We start from the raw sequence: 15909 nt of genomic DNA, 5'->3' as shown, positions 1-15909 counted from the left end.
ATAAGATTTTTCCAGTTTTTTTTCCTTTTTCTTTTTTTCCCTTTTTTTCAAATTTCCCTGATATTTCCTGGACATGTTTGAAATTTCACTGATATTCTGATTTCCAGAGCCTGTGGCAACCCTGCTAGTATTCTACCCATAAACTGATACCTGCTACACGCTTTACCAACAACTAAGCATATGCGATCATTCCACTTCATGTCCCTACAGAGTGTTACATCCAAGTGTTTGTATGAGTTTACATACTCCAAATGTGACTCACTAATATTATGTTCATAGGACACCACATTTTTTTGCTTTGCAAAGTACACAATTTTACAATTTTGAGTATTTAAAGTAAGCTGTCAATCACTGTGCCATTCTGAAATCTTCCCAAGTCTGACTGAATACTTGTACAGATTTGTTACTGGACTCCACTGAAAAAGAGGCGTTCAAAAAGAAATGAGCCAGAGTCTGGAATGCACAATCTGGTGACAGGAGGGTAATGGCATGTGTAACAAGGTGTGATCCTTCCCGAATGTGGAAGTACACAGCCTGTCGCTAGAGAGCACGCATGCATGTCATGTGACTATAGAGAGCTAGCAGTAGCATGCATCAATCATCCAACGCTGCCAGTCGCATGGTTATGCTGACGTTCTTCTTTGACCGAGATGGCCCCCTTCTGGTTCACTTCCTGCAGCATGGAACAACAGTGAATGCCCAGCATTACTCGCAATCCTTGACCACCCTTTGCCAAGCAATCAAATCAAAACGACCAGTCAGTCTCACTCCTGTGGTCATTCTGCTCCATGACAATGCAAAGCCTCATAGTGCCAACACAGTCGTGGCACTCCTGCAGAAATTCAAATGGGAGATTCTCCATACAGTCCAGACCTCTCTCCCTACGATTACGCCATTTTTGGTCCCCTTAAAAAGGCTCTGAGGGGCAAATGGTTCACCTTGGATGACAATGTCCAGCTGTACGAGCGGAACTGGTTAACATCGCAGCCCTGGGAATTTTAAGTGACAGCCATTCACTGCCTTGTGTCACAGTGGGACAAGTGTCTCAACAGCCAGGGTCAATACTTCTAACATACAGGTACTGGTTTCTGTAATTATGCCTCCAACTCATTTCTTTTTGAACGCCCCTTATAGATAACTGCATCAATTGCGATAAGTCTTAGGTCATTATTAATATTGTCCACAAGATCATTAATATATAACATAAGCAGCAAGTGACCCAACACATTTCCCTGGGGTACATCTGAAGTTACTTCTAGATCTGTTGATGACTCTCCATCCAAGATAACATGTTTTGCCCTCCCTATCAAGAAATCATCAATTATGTCTGATACCCAATATGATTGTACCCTTGGACCATTTATATTGTTTTTTCATGTTTTTGTGCCAATTATATTGAACATGCATATTTATAATGACCTCAGGGTTTTTTCTTCTGGAACATTTTTGAAATTAAGTTTAAAACAGACAGTTGGTTATACCCAGAAAACAAAAATGTAATGTAACCCACTGATCCATTTGAAGATAAGGGTGAAACATGCTGTGGAAGAAAATAAAAGTGAGTGACATGGATAATTGTTTTAACTTGTCTTTTATGTCACAAACAGTTGAAAATTCTAAACCAATTCCCATACGGATGACATACGGAAATTGCATTCTTTTATTAACACTTAAGATGTCACTTGGCCTATTTATCATTTCAAAATCTACTTAATGCAGCACAGTTTCAGCACGGTTTGAGGTGTCATGTCACGGACTGTGCGGTCCGTCCCGCCGGAGGTTTGAGTCCTCCCTCGGGCATGGGTGTGTGTGTTGTTCTTAGCATAAATTAGTTTAAGTAGTGTGTAAGTTTAGGGACTGATGACCTAAGCAGTTTGGTCCCTTAGGAATTCACACACATTTGAACATTTGAGCACAGTTTTATGTAAATACTGATACTAGAATGCTTACCCATTTCTTCCTCTGGCTGAGCAAAGTAGTTTATTAAATCTTCAAGGCACATAACCATTTCATTTAAATTCACAGACATAAAAAATAATGAATGTCGTCTATTTGTCTGCAGTGTTTCTAGTCCCCTGAAACACATTACATAATTACCTCTTTTATACTATCTTCAAGCATTCTTTTATAATTCATTATGTTGAAATTAAATGAATGTTTTAGCTTACCAAATTAGTACAAAAATTCCTATTACACACCTGAACATATGCAGAGAAGTAATAACTATTAATTAATATAATTATACAAAAATTAATTTTTAGATGATTCAGTACTCACGTTATAAATTTCGTGAAAAGGGAACTACATTTTCTTATAACACGAGCCGTTCTCGATTCCTCCTCTTGACTGCGGCTAAAGTCTAAGCCATCATCCATTTTCCCTTCTTCATGGAGGACAGCTTGCTTTTCTTCAACTTTCCCCACACCTTTCTTTTTTGTTTCATAAGCCTAATGGGTACAGAAAATTTGGTCATTAGAGCATGTTTTAGTAACTGTGTCAAAAGGGACAGTGGGCTATTTTACTTTATGATCTGGGCACTAGTGGTAGCTGCACATCAGAACATTTTGTATCACTCACTACAGGGCAGTCAGAAGTATTATCTTTACATGCACAACATACGAAAATAACAAGTACCATCTCCAACATTTATTAACAAACAATCTTCCTTCAAAGATGCTACTAACAATATTACTGTTTCTTACATGAGACTTCAATGTAATTTTCTCGAGCAACTTAGAGGTTAGAAACTTCTTGTGATGGCTGTAAGATTTCTTAGTTTGCGGAGTGGAATGGTCTGCATGAGACTTATGACATAATCTGGTGATGCCATGCTGAATTGTGTTGTTCCTTTTGGGGTTTGACATGCAGAAAAATGCTTGTCATGAGAAAAGAATTTTAAAGAGAATACAGTGGTTATCACAGTGCACGACAGTTAAGAAAAGGCACTGTTTCAGGTTTCAAAATATTGTCTCGAACTTGCTTAAGTATTTTGCAGAGCTAAAATGCTAATAAGAGTCACCATGCACTTCATTTAAATTCCAATACACTAGACTCTCGCTAATCTGGCACTCAGTAGTGTGGCCTCTCAGAATCCAGCACACATCCAAAAACACGTGCACAATGAATTATCGTGCACAACAATGCTTAGTTAAACAATGCTTTATATACTGTATTTGAAATTGTAGCTTTATTTACAGTTCAGAATCATGTCTTCTAAAAGGAAACATGTTATGCTAGAACTCAATCAGAAACTTGAAATTTTAGATAAGTTAAATCGAGGTTCTTTGCAGAAAGCCATTGCTGCTGAGTTCAGTGATGGACAAGCAATTATTTATGACATCAAAAAGAAAGAATATGTTATTCAACAGTACTCAAGACAAATGGATAGTGAGTTGGCAAAATAGAAGGTTATGCAAAAGAGTGAGAATGAAGAACTGGATGTAGCTGTTTATAGATGGTTCATACAACTACGCAGTAAAAGAATTCCAGTCAGTGGCCTGACTATAAAGGAAAAAGCAGCTGCATTTAATAAACAACTTGGCTGTAGTAATGTGTTTGCAGCGAGTGAAGGTTGGCTATCAAACTGGAAAAAACAACATCGCATTCGGCAGCTGATAGTCACCGGGTAAAGTCGTTCAGCTAACAATAAGGGTGCTGATGAGTTTGTAAGCAAGATATGGAAGATAACAGAGGAAGAAGATTTCACAGCTGATGCCTTGTATAATGCTGATGAAACGGGACTCTTTTACAAGATGCTTCCTTCAAAAACATTAGCTGCCAAGAACGAGAAGGAAGCTCCTGGTTACAAGCAACAGAAACAGAATGTAATATTAATGGCGTGTTGTAATGAAAATAGGAGTCATAAACTACCACTTATGGTGATTGGAAGATCCCAACATCCACAGTGTTTTAAACACATTGACATAAATACTCTACCATTGCAGTATCACGCTCAAAAGAAAGCATGTACGGACAGACAAATATTCTCTCAGTGGTACCATGAAATGTTTGTACCAGCAGTGAGGAAAGAGCTAAAGAAGAAAAAGCTTCCACTGAAAGCTATCCTTATAATTGACAATGCTCCCAGTCATCCTTCAGATGTTTCTCTAAAGTTTGATGGTATACAAGCACTGTTTCTCCCACCCAACGTGACAGCCCCAATTGAGCCCATGGACCAGGGAATTTTGGAATCAATTAAACATCATTATGGACATTCACTTCTCGTCTCCTTGCTGAACAAAGTGAAAATGACTCTATCGAGACTATGCTGAAAGCAATTAACATACGTGATGATGTTTTCCAAGCAGCCGAGGCATGGGACAAAGTGGAGAGCACTACCATAATGAAGAGCAGGAGAAAATTGTGGCCATCCATTGATGCCGAGTTGGATCCAGTAGTGAGAGACAGCGATGAGTCAGTCAATTCGTAATTATCAACTACTTTGTACAGTGACATGTTCCACGACCTTCCAGGAGGAGAAGAAATTAGAAATTGATGATGAAAATGTTACTAAGTGGCTGAATGAGGAAGACTGTGATACAGACCAAACTTTAACAGATGAAGAAATAATCAAAAGCGTGCAAGAAAGTAATGATGAAAGTCATGAAGAAGAGGACACAGGAGGAGAGAGCATGAACATTTCTCACACTGCTGGTGCTGAAGCTGCCAAGGTCTTCCTGGAGTACATTATGCAAAAACCAGATACATGCAGTACCAATGTAATGCTTGTAAAGTGACTGCATCATAAAGCATGCCACCATCGCGTATCATCATTGTGACAGTTAAAAATGAGGGACATGTTTTACAGTGAGTGATTCAACTGTATAATTATGAACAGTATATTTTACACTCAAGGACTAAGTTTTATTTGAAAATTAGTGTATTTTTGGATTTAATAAAGTATAACCTCTGTTTTAAAATTGTACCCTTCGGTTTAATAAAGTACAGTACACTACTGTATATCCCCTATGTTTTCAAAATAAATAAAAAAACAAAATAAATTAATAAAATAAATTTCAGACAATAATCTGGCACTTCTGTTAAACCGGTACCCATATGTCTCAGGAATGACTGGATTAGCGAGAGTCTAGTGTGTTCACAATTACTAAGCCACAATAATATTGGAAATATGTGAGCACATTTTATAAATGCAGACATACATTTATGTTCGATTTATTTTAAAAATCACAGAACAATGGAAAATCCAGAATGGAATAATGACAATCTTGTGAAAAGGATAGTTGATACTCACCATATAACAGAAATGAGTCACAGATAGGCACAACAAAAAGACTGTCAAACAAGGCTTTCAGTCAAACATGCCCTTATCAGAATAGACAGCACACACACACACACACACACACACACACACACACACACACACACAGGCACACGCGCACGACACGCAAATGCAAACGCAACTCACACATACATCTACATCTACCAATCTACATCTACATCTACATCTACATGGTTACTCTGCTAGTCACAATAAAGTGCCTGTCAGAGGGTTCAATGAACCACCTCTACGGTTCCTCTCTTGAACGGAGCACGGTAAAAACGAACACTTAAATTTTTCTGTGCAAGCCCTGATCTCTTATCTTATAGTGATGATAACTTCTCCTTAAGTAGGTGGGTGCCAACATAATGTTTTCGCAAACAGAGGAGAAACTGGTGATTGAAATTTTATGAGAAGATCCCATCACAACGAAAAACGTCTTTGTTTCAATGGTTGTCACTCCAATTCACGTATCATGTCTGTGGCACTATCTCCCCTATTTTATGATAATACAAAACGAGCTGCCCTTCTTTGAACTTTTTCGATATCGTCTGTCAGTCCCACCTGATGCGGATACCACACTGCAGAGCGGTACTTCAGAATAGGGCCGACAAGCATGGTATAAGCAGCCTCTTTAGTAGACCCGTTGCACCTTTTAAGTGCTCTACCCACACCACTATCAATGTGATCGTTCCAATCTAGGTTATTTGTAATTGTAATCCCTAAGTATTTAGTTGAACTAATAGCCTTCAGGTTTGGGTGGCTTATGGCATAAATTTAGCGGATTTCTTTTAGTACTCATGTACTTCACACTTTTCTTTATTCAGGGTCAGTTGTCACTTTTTGCACCATACAGATATCTTAGCTAAATCATTTTGCAATTTGTTTTGGTCATCTGATAACTTCACAAGACGATAAATGACAGTATCATCTGCAAACAATCTAAGAGAGCTACTTAGATTGTCTCCTATGTCATTAATATAGATCAGGAACAATAGAGGGTGTATAACACTTCCTCGGGGAATGCTGGATATTACTTCTGTTTTACTCGATGACTTTCCATCTATTACTACAGACTGTGACCTTTCTGACAGGAAATCATGAATCTAGTTGCAGAACTGAGGCAATATTCCATAGGCACACAGTTTGGTTAGAAGACGCTTGTGAGGAACAGTGTCGAAAGCCTTCTGGAAATCTAAAAATAGGGAATCAATTTGACATACCCTGTCAAGAGCACTCATTACTTCATGAATATAAAGAGCTAGTTGTGTTTCACAAGAACGATATTGTCTGAATCCATGCTGACTATGTGTCAATAAATCATTTTCTTCAAGGTAATTCATAATGCTCAAACACAGTATATGTTCCAAAACCCTACTGCCAATCGACGTTAGTGATATGGGCCTGTAATTCAGCGGATTACTCCTATTTCTCTTTTTGGGTATTGGTGCGACTTGAGCAATTTTACAGTCTTTAGGTGCGGAACTTTCTGTGAGCGAGCAGTTGTATATAACTGCTAAATATGGTGCTATTGTATCAGCATACTCTGAAAGGAACCTGACTGGTATACAATTACTTCACCTTCTTTGGTGAACGAGTTTTGGAAAACCGTGTTTAATAACTCTGCTTTAGTGGCACTGTCATCAGTGACTTCACCATTGTTATTGTGCAGTGAAGGTATTGACTGCGTCTTGCCACTTGCGTGCTTTATGTATGACCAGAATGTCTTTGGGTTTTCTGCCAGATTCTGAGACAGAGTTTTGATGTGGAAATTATTAAAAGCTTCTCACATTGAAGTACAAGCTATATTTCAAACTTCTGCAAAACTTTGCCAATCTTGGGGATTTTGTGTTCTTTTAAATTTGGCATGCTTTTTTCATTGCTTCTGCAACAGCGATTTGAGCCATTTTGTGTACTGTGGGGGGTCAGGACCATCACTTATTAATTTATGTGGTATATCTCTCTCAACTGCTGTTGATACTATGTCTTTGAAATCATTCCACATCTTTTCTACACTTACGTGATCAGATCGGAAGGAGGGGAGACTGTCTCTTAAAAAGGCGTTCAGCGCATTTTTATCAGCTTTTTTAAATAGATGTACTTTGCGTTTCTTTTTGATGGCTGTAGGTGTTACGGTATTCAGCCTAGTAGCAACTGCCTTGTGGTCGCTAATCCCTATATTCATCATAATATCCCCTATTTGTCCATGATTATTTGTTGCTAATAGGTCGGGTATGCTTTCACAATCATTTACGCTTTGAGTGGGCTCATGAACTAATTGTTCAAAATAATTTTCTGAGAAAGCATTCAGTACAATTTCTGATGACGCTTTATGCCTGCTGCCAGCTTTAAACATATAATCTTTCCAGCATATCAAAGGTAGATTGAAGTCACCACTGGCTGTAATTGTATGAGTGGGGTACCTGTTTGAAATGGGACTCAAGTTTTCTTTGAACTGTTCAGCAACTATATATTCTGAGTTGGGGGGTTTGTAAAATGATCCAATGAATAGTTTAGCCTGATTGTCAAGTATAACCTCTACCCATGCTATTTCGCAGGAACTATCTACTTCAGTTTCGCTAGAAGGTGAACTACTTTGAGCTTCAGTGCTTTTGATTACAGCATGGAGCTCTGGTTCTTTCCCAACACAGCTACGACAATTTACAACTACAATACTGATCGTTTCTACAACTACCTTAGTGTGTTTTACCTGCCCCCTTTTCGACAGATACCCTTTCTGTGCTTTCCTGAGACCCTCTAACCCAGAAGACTGACCAGTCCCTTTCACACAGCCCCCGCTACCTGGGTAGCTGCTTCCTGTATGTAGTGAACTCCTGACCTATTACACAGAACCTGGAAACCCACCACCCGATGGCAGAAGTCAAGGAATCTGCACATGAGTTGCATTTGTATGTGTGTGAATCTGTTGTCTACTCTGATGAAGGCCTGTCTGACCAAAAGCTTTGTTTGATATCTTTTTGTTGTGCGTATCCTGCAACTCAGCATCTCTGTTATATGGTAAGCAGCAACTATCCTTTGCACAATATTATCATTAAAAATTATGGAAATGTACATGTACACAACCAAGAAACTAATCACAGCATTATGATATATTTTCGATAGAGGGAGAAAGATGAAACAAGTGCATTCCATTGATCTGAAAATACATGCAGTACACAAAATTTACTGCCAGTTTTCACAATTCTTTTAAAGTTTTATGGAATCAACATTACATGAGTAATTATTTGTACCTTATATGATAACCAAAGTGAGGTTTCCGAATGTTGAACTATGACTGTGCTGTCACCATATTTTATTATGGGTGAGCCAATCACTTCAAGATCTTTGTCTTCAAGTACCACTTTCTGATCATCTTTTTCTTGGCGCAGGCAGAATGTTGATGATGCAATTGTTGCTTCATCCCTATGAAAAGAAGATAGAGATAGTGAAAAATGATTGAATATTCCTTTTTTGAAGGAGAAAATACTAATTATTATGTCATGTATGGCTGTATTTCACTAACATGTAAACATGCACGTAACTGAAAATATGTTTTTAGTAAAGCATTTATAATAATTCTTCAGTTATAATTTACAAAGGAACAACTGTTCAGTCATCAAAATTTAGGATCCCTTAAAATAATAAAGGCAAGCATCAGGATGACTGCTATTAATTTCTTTTGCCATACTTGTCTTATTGAGATCTGTACTCTATTTCATATGGCTCCATAGATAACAAAATATTAAAACCAAAACTTCCTTCCTGTTAATTGGTCACGTATGATTATCAGTTCCTGCGTCAGCTGTAGTATATGAGCTTGTGCTCCATCCCTGTTAAGTAATTGTCAACAATACTTTCAACCATACTCTTCCTTCTATTAATTTGTCACATATGATTGTTAATTCTCAAATCAATTCAGCTCAATGTGCCACCTTCCTGAACACTGACCTCCACCTCTCTGAATGTTCAATCGATACCTCCGTCTACATCAAGCTCACTAGCCATTAACAGCACCTGTATTTTGATAGCCGCCATCCATTCCACACCAAAGAATCTCCACTGTATAGTCTGGCAACCTGTGAATGGCACATACGTGGTGATGTGAATTCCCATACCCAGCATGTTGTAGGTCTCACTAAGGTCTCCAAAGACAGTTGCCATCCCCCAGACCTGGTCCACATACACATTTCCTTCACAATACCCTTACATGCCCCTAATCCTTCCACCCCCCCCCCCCCCCAAGAATCAGCTGTGAAGATGCATGCATACCATCACACACTGTTACCCTGGACTGGAACAGCTGAACCATATCCATCATCAGCATTTTGACTATTTTTCATTGTGACCAGAACTGAGAAATGTCCTACCCACAATCCCCCCCAAATGGTATTCCACTGTCCATACAATCTACACATCGTGATCCGTCGTTACACTACACCCACTTCCAACTCCTTGCCACATGGGTAATGTCGCTGTGTGTAATGGATCTGGGAGATGTGTTATTTTCTACTGGATTTGTCGATACCAAATTGTAAATGTTTTCTTATATTTTTGTCAGAATTTTTTTATTGTAATTTGCCTTATTATATGCTAATTTACTTATATTTTTTGAGAGTGAAAGCATATTGATTACTATTAGTAAATGTGACGAAGAATATCAAAGAGACTGATTACAGGTGGAAGCTTGTGTGTTGTGTAAAATGTCTTTGACACTGGAGTCGTCTTTGACTGTAGTCAGTCGGCAGTGAACTCTTGGTGTGTGTTGACGGTAGAACAATGTGCAGGTCGCCGTCATAATAATTTGGAAGTGAACAGGAAAAAAAAAAATGAACCTCCATCCAATCCAGGAACATTAACTTTACTCATCCTGCATGTACACCCTCTTTCCCACAGTCTCCCCTTCCTCTGTTCTTTCTTCCCCTCCTCCTTGTCATCATCACTGTTCACTACACAAACATGCTACATTCTTATCCAATGCACCTGCTGAATTCCCATTCAACATTCCTATCTCTTGCACATGCTGCGTCCCTCCCAGCCATCACCACCTTTCCTCAATCCTCCCTCACACTCACCACCTACTGCAGTCGTGGCACAGTATCTTTCATGGCACAATGCAGCTGCACTGCTGTGTGTGTGTGTGTGTGTGTGTGTGTGTGTGTGACTGCAGTCGTGGCACAGTATCTTTCATGGCACAATGTAGCTGCACTGGTGTGTGTGTGTGTGTGTGTGTGTGTTTGTGCACTGATGACGTAACACCTCTATCATTCAGAGAGTTGTTACCTTTACTCTAAATTACTTACATAATACCAGAACTTTTCAATGCCATATTGAAAGTAGTTGTTTTTTTAGATACAATGTTGGAAAAAATTACATTTATGTGAGTTTGTGACTGTCTTTCTTACAAAGAACATTGAACATGACAGCATAGTGGTGCAAAATCGCAATATTAGAAAATGAAACAATGAAAGTCAAGGTTGGAATATTAACAATATTATGAAAATTATATATTTGTGATTCACTGTAAAGATGACACATTGAATTGCTGATGGCACAACATCTATAACTGTAACAGATGTAACAGTCTTTACGCTGTGCCTGTCTGCAACTCAATATGTTATCTTTACAGTCAGAATTAGGACATGGGCAAACACAGAAATTGAAATATTTCCTACCTTGTGACAAGACAGAGCTCATTATTTTCATTAACACCGAGGTAACGGCCAGTTGTCAAGTGCCTTATTCTCATTGGATGGGACCAGTTAATGAAGCCACCAGCCCATTTTGTTCTTGCAAGTTCCAATCTCCACAGAGACCTGGCTTGACTCATGACACTACCACCTTCATATATAACAATGCTACAGAAAAATAAATGAATATTTTAGTAATTATCATCCGACTTATAAGACATTAATGACATTTACAGAACATAAACAGCAAAATGAAGAATGAAATCAAGGGTCATGGATTACATTAAGAATACATAACAATTGAACATGAGATATAACAAACATAACTTCATGAGCTTTTAGCACAGACAGTTTCTTCCACCAAATAACACCATCAGAAGTGGGGAAAAAATCTTTCTTGAGCCCAAGATGAGAGTTAGCTTTTTCTTAAACCAATAAAAACCAAATAATAGTAGAAATAAATTTACAAATGTACTGGTAGTGGCGACAGACTAAAACGCACAAAGTACAGTTGCCACAGTCAATGGTTTGGTGGTGGTCAAGTTGGGACAATGATTTCAGCACAAATGAATTTATGGTACAACCATTATACATGTAAGAAATTCCTGGAATGTCTAAACTGAGAATTTCTGTGGGAGTTGACAATATTCCTCCAGTCCAGGACTGTGTTGTTGTCTGCCATCAATGTGGTATTTGACCAGGTGAAATGTGATGAATGATCTACACAATCTGGCAGTTCCACTTAACTGAATCTCTTACTATAGCTCCATTTCTATAGTTCAAGAAGATTCATAAAATCTTCTAAAAAACCTCAGCCTATTTGAAGCCAAAAAGTTGCCTACTACACCTAAACCATACACTGTGTGCACTACCATTTTCCAAAATACACTGTCCTAACCGTTCTGTCAGCTTCACATATGAATTATTGAGCATAGGACATATGCAGTCATTTTCCCAACAGAGATCCACCAATTTCTTCTGTGAATCTCATGGTACATTGACCTCAATCTCACAAAATATGTCAAATAAACAACAAACAGGATTACTTGCATTAAAACTGTTGCCATCTTTGTCATTACAAACATTTGCTTTTTTATGGCCTTGGCATTTGTAGGAAAAACAACCCCCCATCAAATTCAGTCACAAGATTTTCTGTGGCAGACAAGTCATCTCCACTTCTCCATAATAAAAAAGTCATCTCAAAAATAAGACAGGAGTCTATGTTTCACCAAACAACACCCTTGGAGTGGATAGACTCAATCAACTCCCCTGCCAGGGATGTTACCTTTTCAAAGTCATGTCACAAAGTGAGAATCACTCTACTGATAAATTCTGCTTACATCAGTCAGAACAGCTTAAAATTAAAACCTCTGAATTATTTTCATGATAACCTATGCTTCTATTCAATCCATTTCTTGTTAAATGAGTCATATACATGGAACCGTCCCCATTGCAAAATTTGTCTGCGCAACCTCTTACAACTATGTACTCCTGTCTCATCACTTGTACAATTCCTCACACCTGTGAGATGATCCATTTCAAGTATTGAACATCATGCAAACAGTCTTACACTTTCTGAATTGACACAAAGTCTCTCAAACTGTCTGTGAGAACATGTGAACAGACTTAACTTGTAATACAAACTACTCTGCACCAAAGGAAACTTTAAAATAAGACAGATCTGACTTAGGTTTCTCATTCATCTACAGAAAATTGGGATTCCTCCTCCTAATAGCACCTCATCATAACCCCTTCCATGGGAACTTTCTCTATGTTTACTGGTTTGATTCTATCAACAGTGGCCTCAACCTGCACTAAAACACCTCACTACTAACATATATCTACTACCTCACCACATTTACCATTATGTTATACACAGGGACAGGAAAAAATCATTTTATTTTATGGCCAAATTCAACGTTATCTTTTGATGAATTTGGTGTTACTTTTTGCCAATTTGGTACTATTTTTGGCCAAATTCAGTGCTATTTTGCTGCCAAATTCCTTTTTATTGCCAATTTCACTGGTATTTTCTGTAATTTTTGATGTTTTTTTTTCCTTTTCCGTGTTACTTTTTTCCAACTTCAGAATTATTTTTTGTTAATTTTGGTGTTATTTTTTGGTAAATTCATTTTTGCCAAATTCACTATTTCTTTGCCAATTTATCTATTTTTGCCAATTTTGATGCTTTTTTCCTTTTCTGTGTTATTTTTTTTAAATTTGGTGTTATTTTTTTCTGATTTCAGTATTTTTTGCCAATATTGATGTTATTTCCTGCCAAACTCATTGCTATTTGTTTGCCAAATTCTATGTTTTAGTCAAATTGGGTACTATTCTTGAAGGCACATTACAATTTGTTATGTGGGAAATGAGCTATCATTTTAAGATTATAAATGAACCTCAGCCTTGAGGAAGAAAGAAGGCAAAATGCAATTTCAACATTCAATAACTATCAGTTACGAATATTGGTAAACTGTCATACACAGATTTATAACATCTTTTATGTGGAAAATTACAAATTTCAAGATATTACATAAAAATTACCAACTTTGTATTATTTCCAAAAAACCATCTATTTCATGTTATTTTTCACACTGTTTTATTTGCAAAACATTCCTCTCCCTAGTTGCACATATAATTAATTAAAATTTATATATTTTCCCTTTTGTCCCTATTTCATTTTCTTGTGGCATATCTTGTTTTCTTTTCTATCTCTGAGTTCATATTGACCATCTCTATCTTCATTCCTCTTCTTTATTCATGTTCATTTTTACTACCTCTGTGTTTATAATTTCATACCATTCTTAAATTATTTCTGTCAAGTTCCATCCCCGATTTAATTTCTGAAGAGTCTCATTCTGAAACTTTCACGCATATTAAAACGGTGTGCAAGACCAGAACTCAAACACAGAGCCCTACCTTTTGCGATCAGTGCTGCTATCCATGCACAACTTCAGAAACATTGCCACAGCTTCTTCCAGCAGTTCTAGTTAGCAAGGTATATGGCAGAGCCTCTGAGAAGTTTGGAAAGTAGGAGAGGGTGAGTCATGCCTGGATAGGACAATCAGTAACACAGCTGCATGGCTCCAGGTTCAAGTCACTTTCTGCTGCACAGTTTTGATACGCCAAAAAGTTTCCAAACAGCGTACAGGTCCTGTGCAGAAGTCTCATTTCCTCCATCACTTTCTATCATATGCACAATGAAAGAACCTCTCAGTTTGAAAGCTAATGTCTATATCAACTTCTGTTTGTGACTAAGTCTGTAGCCAAATGGTCAGCATGATTTACGTTCTTTTAAAATTATGTAGTTACAAATCCATTTTAGAGAACATATTCTTACAGATGTAGAATACAATTACTTCATGTGACATAATGAACAAAACAGACTCAACTGTAAATTAAACAATTTTACAATTACAGTGTGCTAAATGTATACATAGAATATCGTTCTGAAATAAAGATGAGTAACATACGAAAAGGTGTGATATTTTGTGGATAAATTTAATTCATGCAGTGCAAGCAGAGAGAGTAAACTGAATGTAGGTGATGATATGTTACTGTAGAAGTTGCAAAATAATTAAACTGAAATAAGCTATCACACTACACTTCTAAATATAGGTAAAACTTGAAAAGCCATTACTTCTGTCCAGGCTGTTCACTCCATGTTGATGGAATGGTGAGACACTCGTCACCACCGTGGAAGAACCTGAGAACATCGCCTCCAAACACATAACCTGTGTGAGAAGAAAATTTAGTAAAATGTAATAAGCCCAGTATGATAGCACATGTAGAGTGGAATAATGTATGTAGTACATAAATAATTACACAAGGGAGGAAAATGATTCACCATACAAAAGCCAGTGTGGCACAAGCGGCACTGACGGAATGACTGTGTGTGTGTGTGTGTGTGTGTGTGTGTGTGTGTGTGTGTTAATTGTTTATAGTTTTTATATGAAATTTCACTTGTTTCTAATATTTATAACAAATCCTCAAAAAATAACAAATGGTGTAAAAGCAACTTAGATAGTTGTAGACATACCCACGTATTTCATCCTGCTTATTCCTGTTCCATATGGCTGGACAGACCAGTGAGTCACATGGAAAGAGGCATTCACCACAGACAAATCGTTTTCTTTGGTTGTATGCTAAAAAAGGAACAAAAGAACTCAATAAAACATGTTACAAAACAAGCGCCATCACAAATTAATATGTCTCACTGTGCAGATGACCTGTTCATTAAAACAGTCATTTTCAAGAATATTTAAATTTAAAAAATAGGGAAAAAGATAATTAACAGTATATGGCATATGGAGGGAGCTCCAGTGCTCCTATTTAAGAACTGCTGCAATATGACTAACTGGATTAGGGATCAAGAAGCATAAAAAGAGGAGGGGATACAATTAAACCATGAGTTATACAAGTGATATTTCCCATGTGAAGTCAGAGGAAAGACAATGTAGTGATAAATACAGCAATCCCCAACTTGGCATTAGCATTTGATTAAATATTAGCAATGGTAATGATTGTTGCTGTTGTTATGTTGTGATATTTACTTCCAGTTTACAACCAAATTTTGAGGAGACATTTCCAAAAGCAACTGCAGCTAAGGGAAATAAATAAATAACTGCAGATATTACATTGTCCAGTCACGTCAATGTGACCATCTGACAAAGTAAGAATAACCACATTTTGCAGCACAAACCATTGTGAGATGTGCAGGAACAGGGACAATGAGGTTCTGGAAGGTACTGACAGGGATATAGAGCCGTCCCAACTCCAGCACTGTGGCCATCTATGCTAGGTTTCTCAGATGAAGATCCATGGTATGTACAGCCCAAGCGAAATAGTCCCTCAAATTCTCAGTTGGGTTTAAATCCAAAGAGTTTGGTGGCCTGAAGAGTACAGTAAACTAATCCTGGTGCTCTTCAAACCACGCAAGTACAC

General features: G+C 37.6%; 1 protein-coding gene across 1 annotated transcript in view; it reads right to left on the bottom strand.

Annotated features, from left to right (window-relative positions):
- Nucleotides 1-15909, bottom strand: part of LOC126236010 (ryanodine receptor) — a 702826-nt gene that overhangs the window by 472067 nt on the left and 214850 nt on the right. The window contains exons 8-13 of the mRNA XM_049945018.1: nt 15005-15110; nt 14606-14699; nt 10951-11133; nt 8530-8701; nt 2278-2447; nt 1951-2075 (exon numbers count right to left, since the gene is read on the bottom strand). Of these exons, the coding sequence (XP_049800975.1) occupies nt 1951-2075; nt 2278-2447; nt 8530-8701; nt 10951-11133; nt 14606-14699; nt 15005-15110 (850 nt within the window). The remainder of the gene's footprint in view (nt 1-1950; nt 2076-2277; nt 2448-8529; nt 8702-10950; nt 11134-14605; nt 14700-15004; nt 15111-15909) is intronic.

Source organism: Schistocerca nitens, chromosome 2 (assembly GCF_023898315.1).
Source record: "Schistocerca nitens isolate TAMUIC-IGC-003100 chromosome 2, iqSchNite1.1, whole genome shotgun sequence".
Classification (NCBI taxonomy): Eukaryota; Metazoa; Arthropoda; class Insecta; order Orthoptera; family Acrididae; genus Schistocerca; species Schistocerca nitens.
Note: the sequence above shows the minus strand (reverse complement) of the source record. Positions and strands in the feature narration are given on the sequence as shown.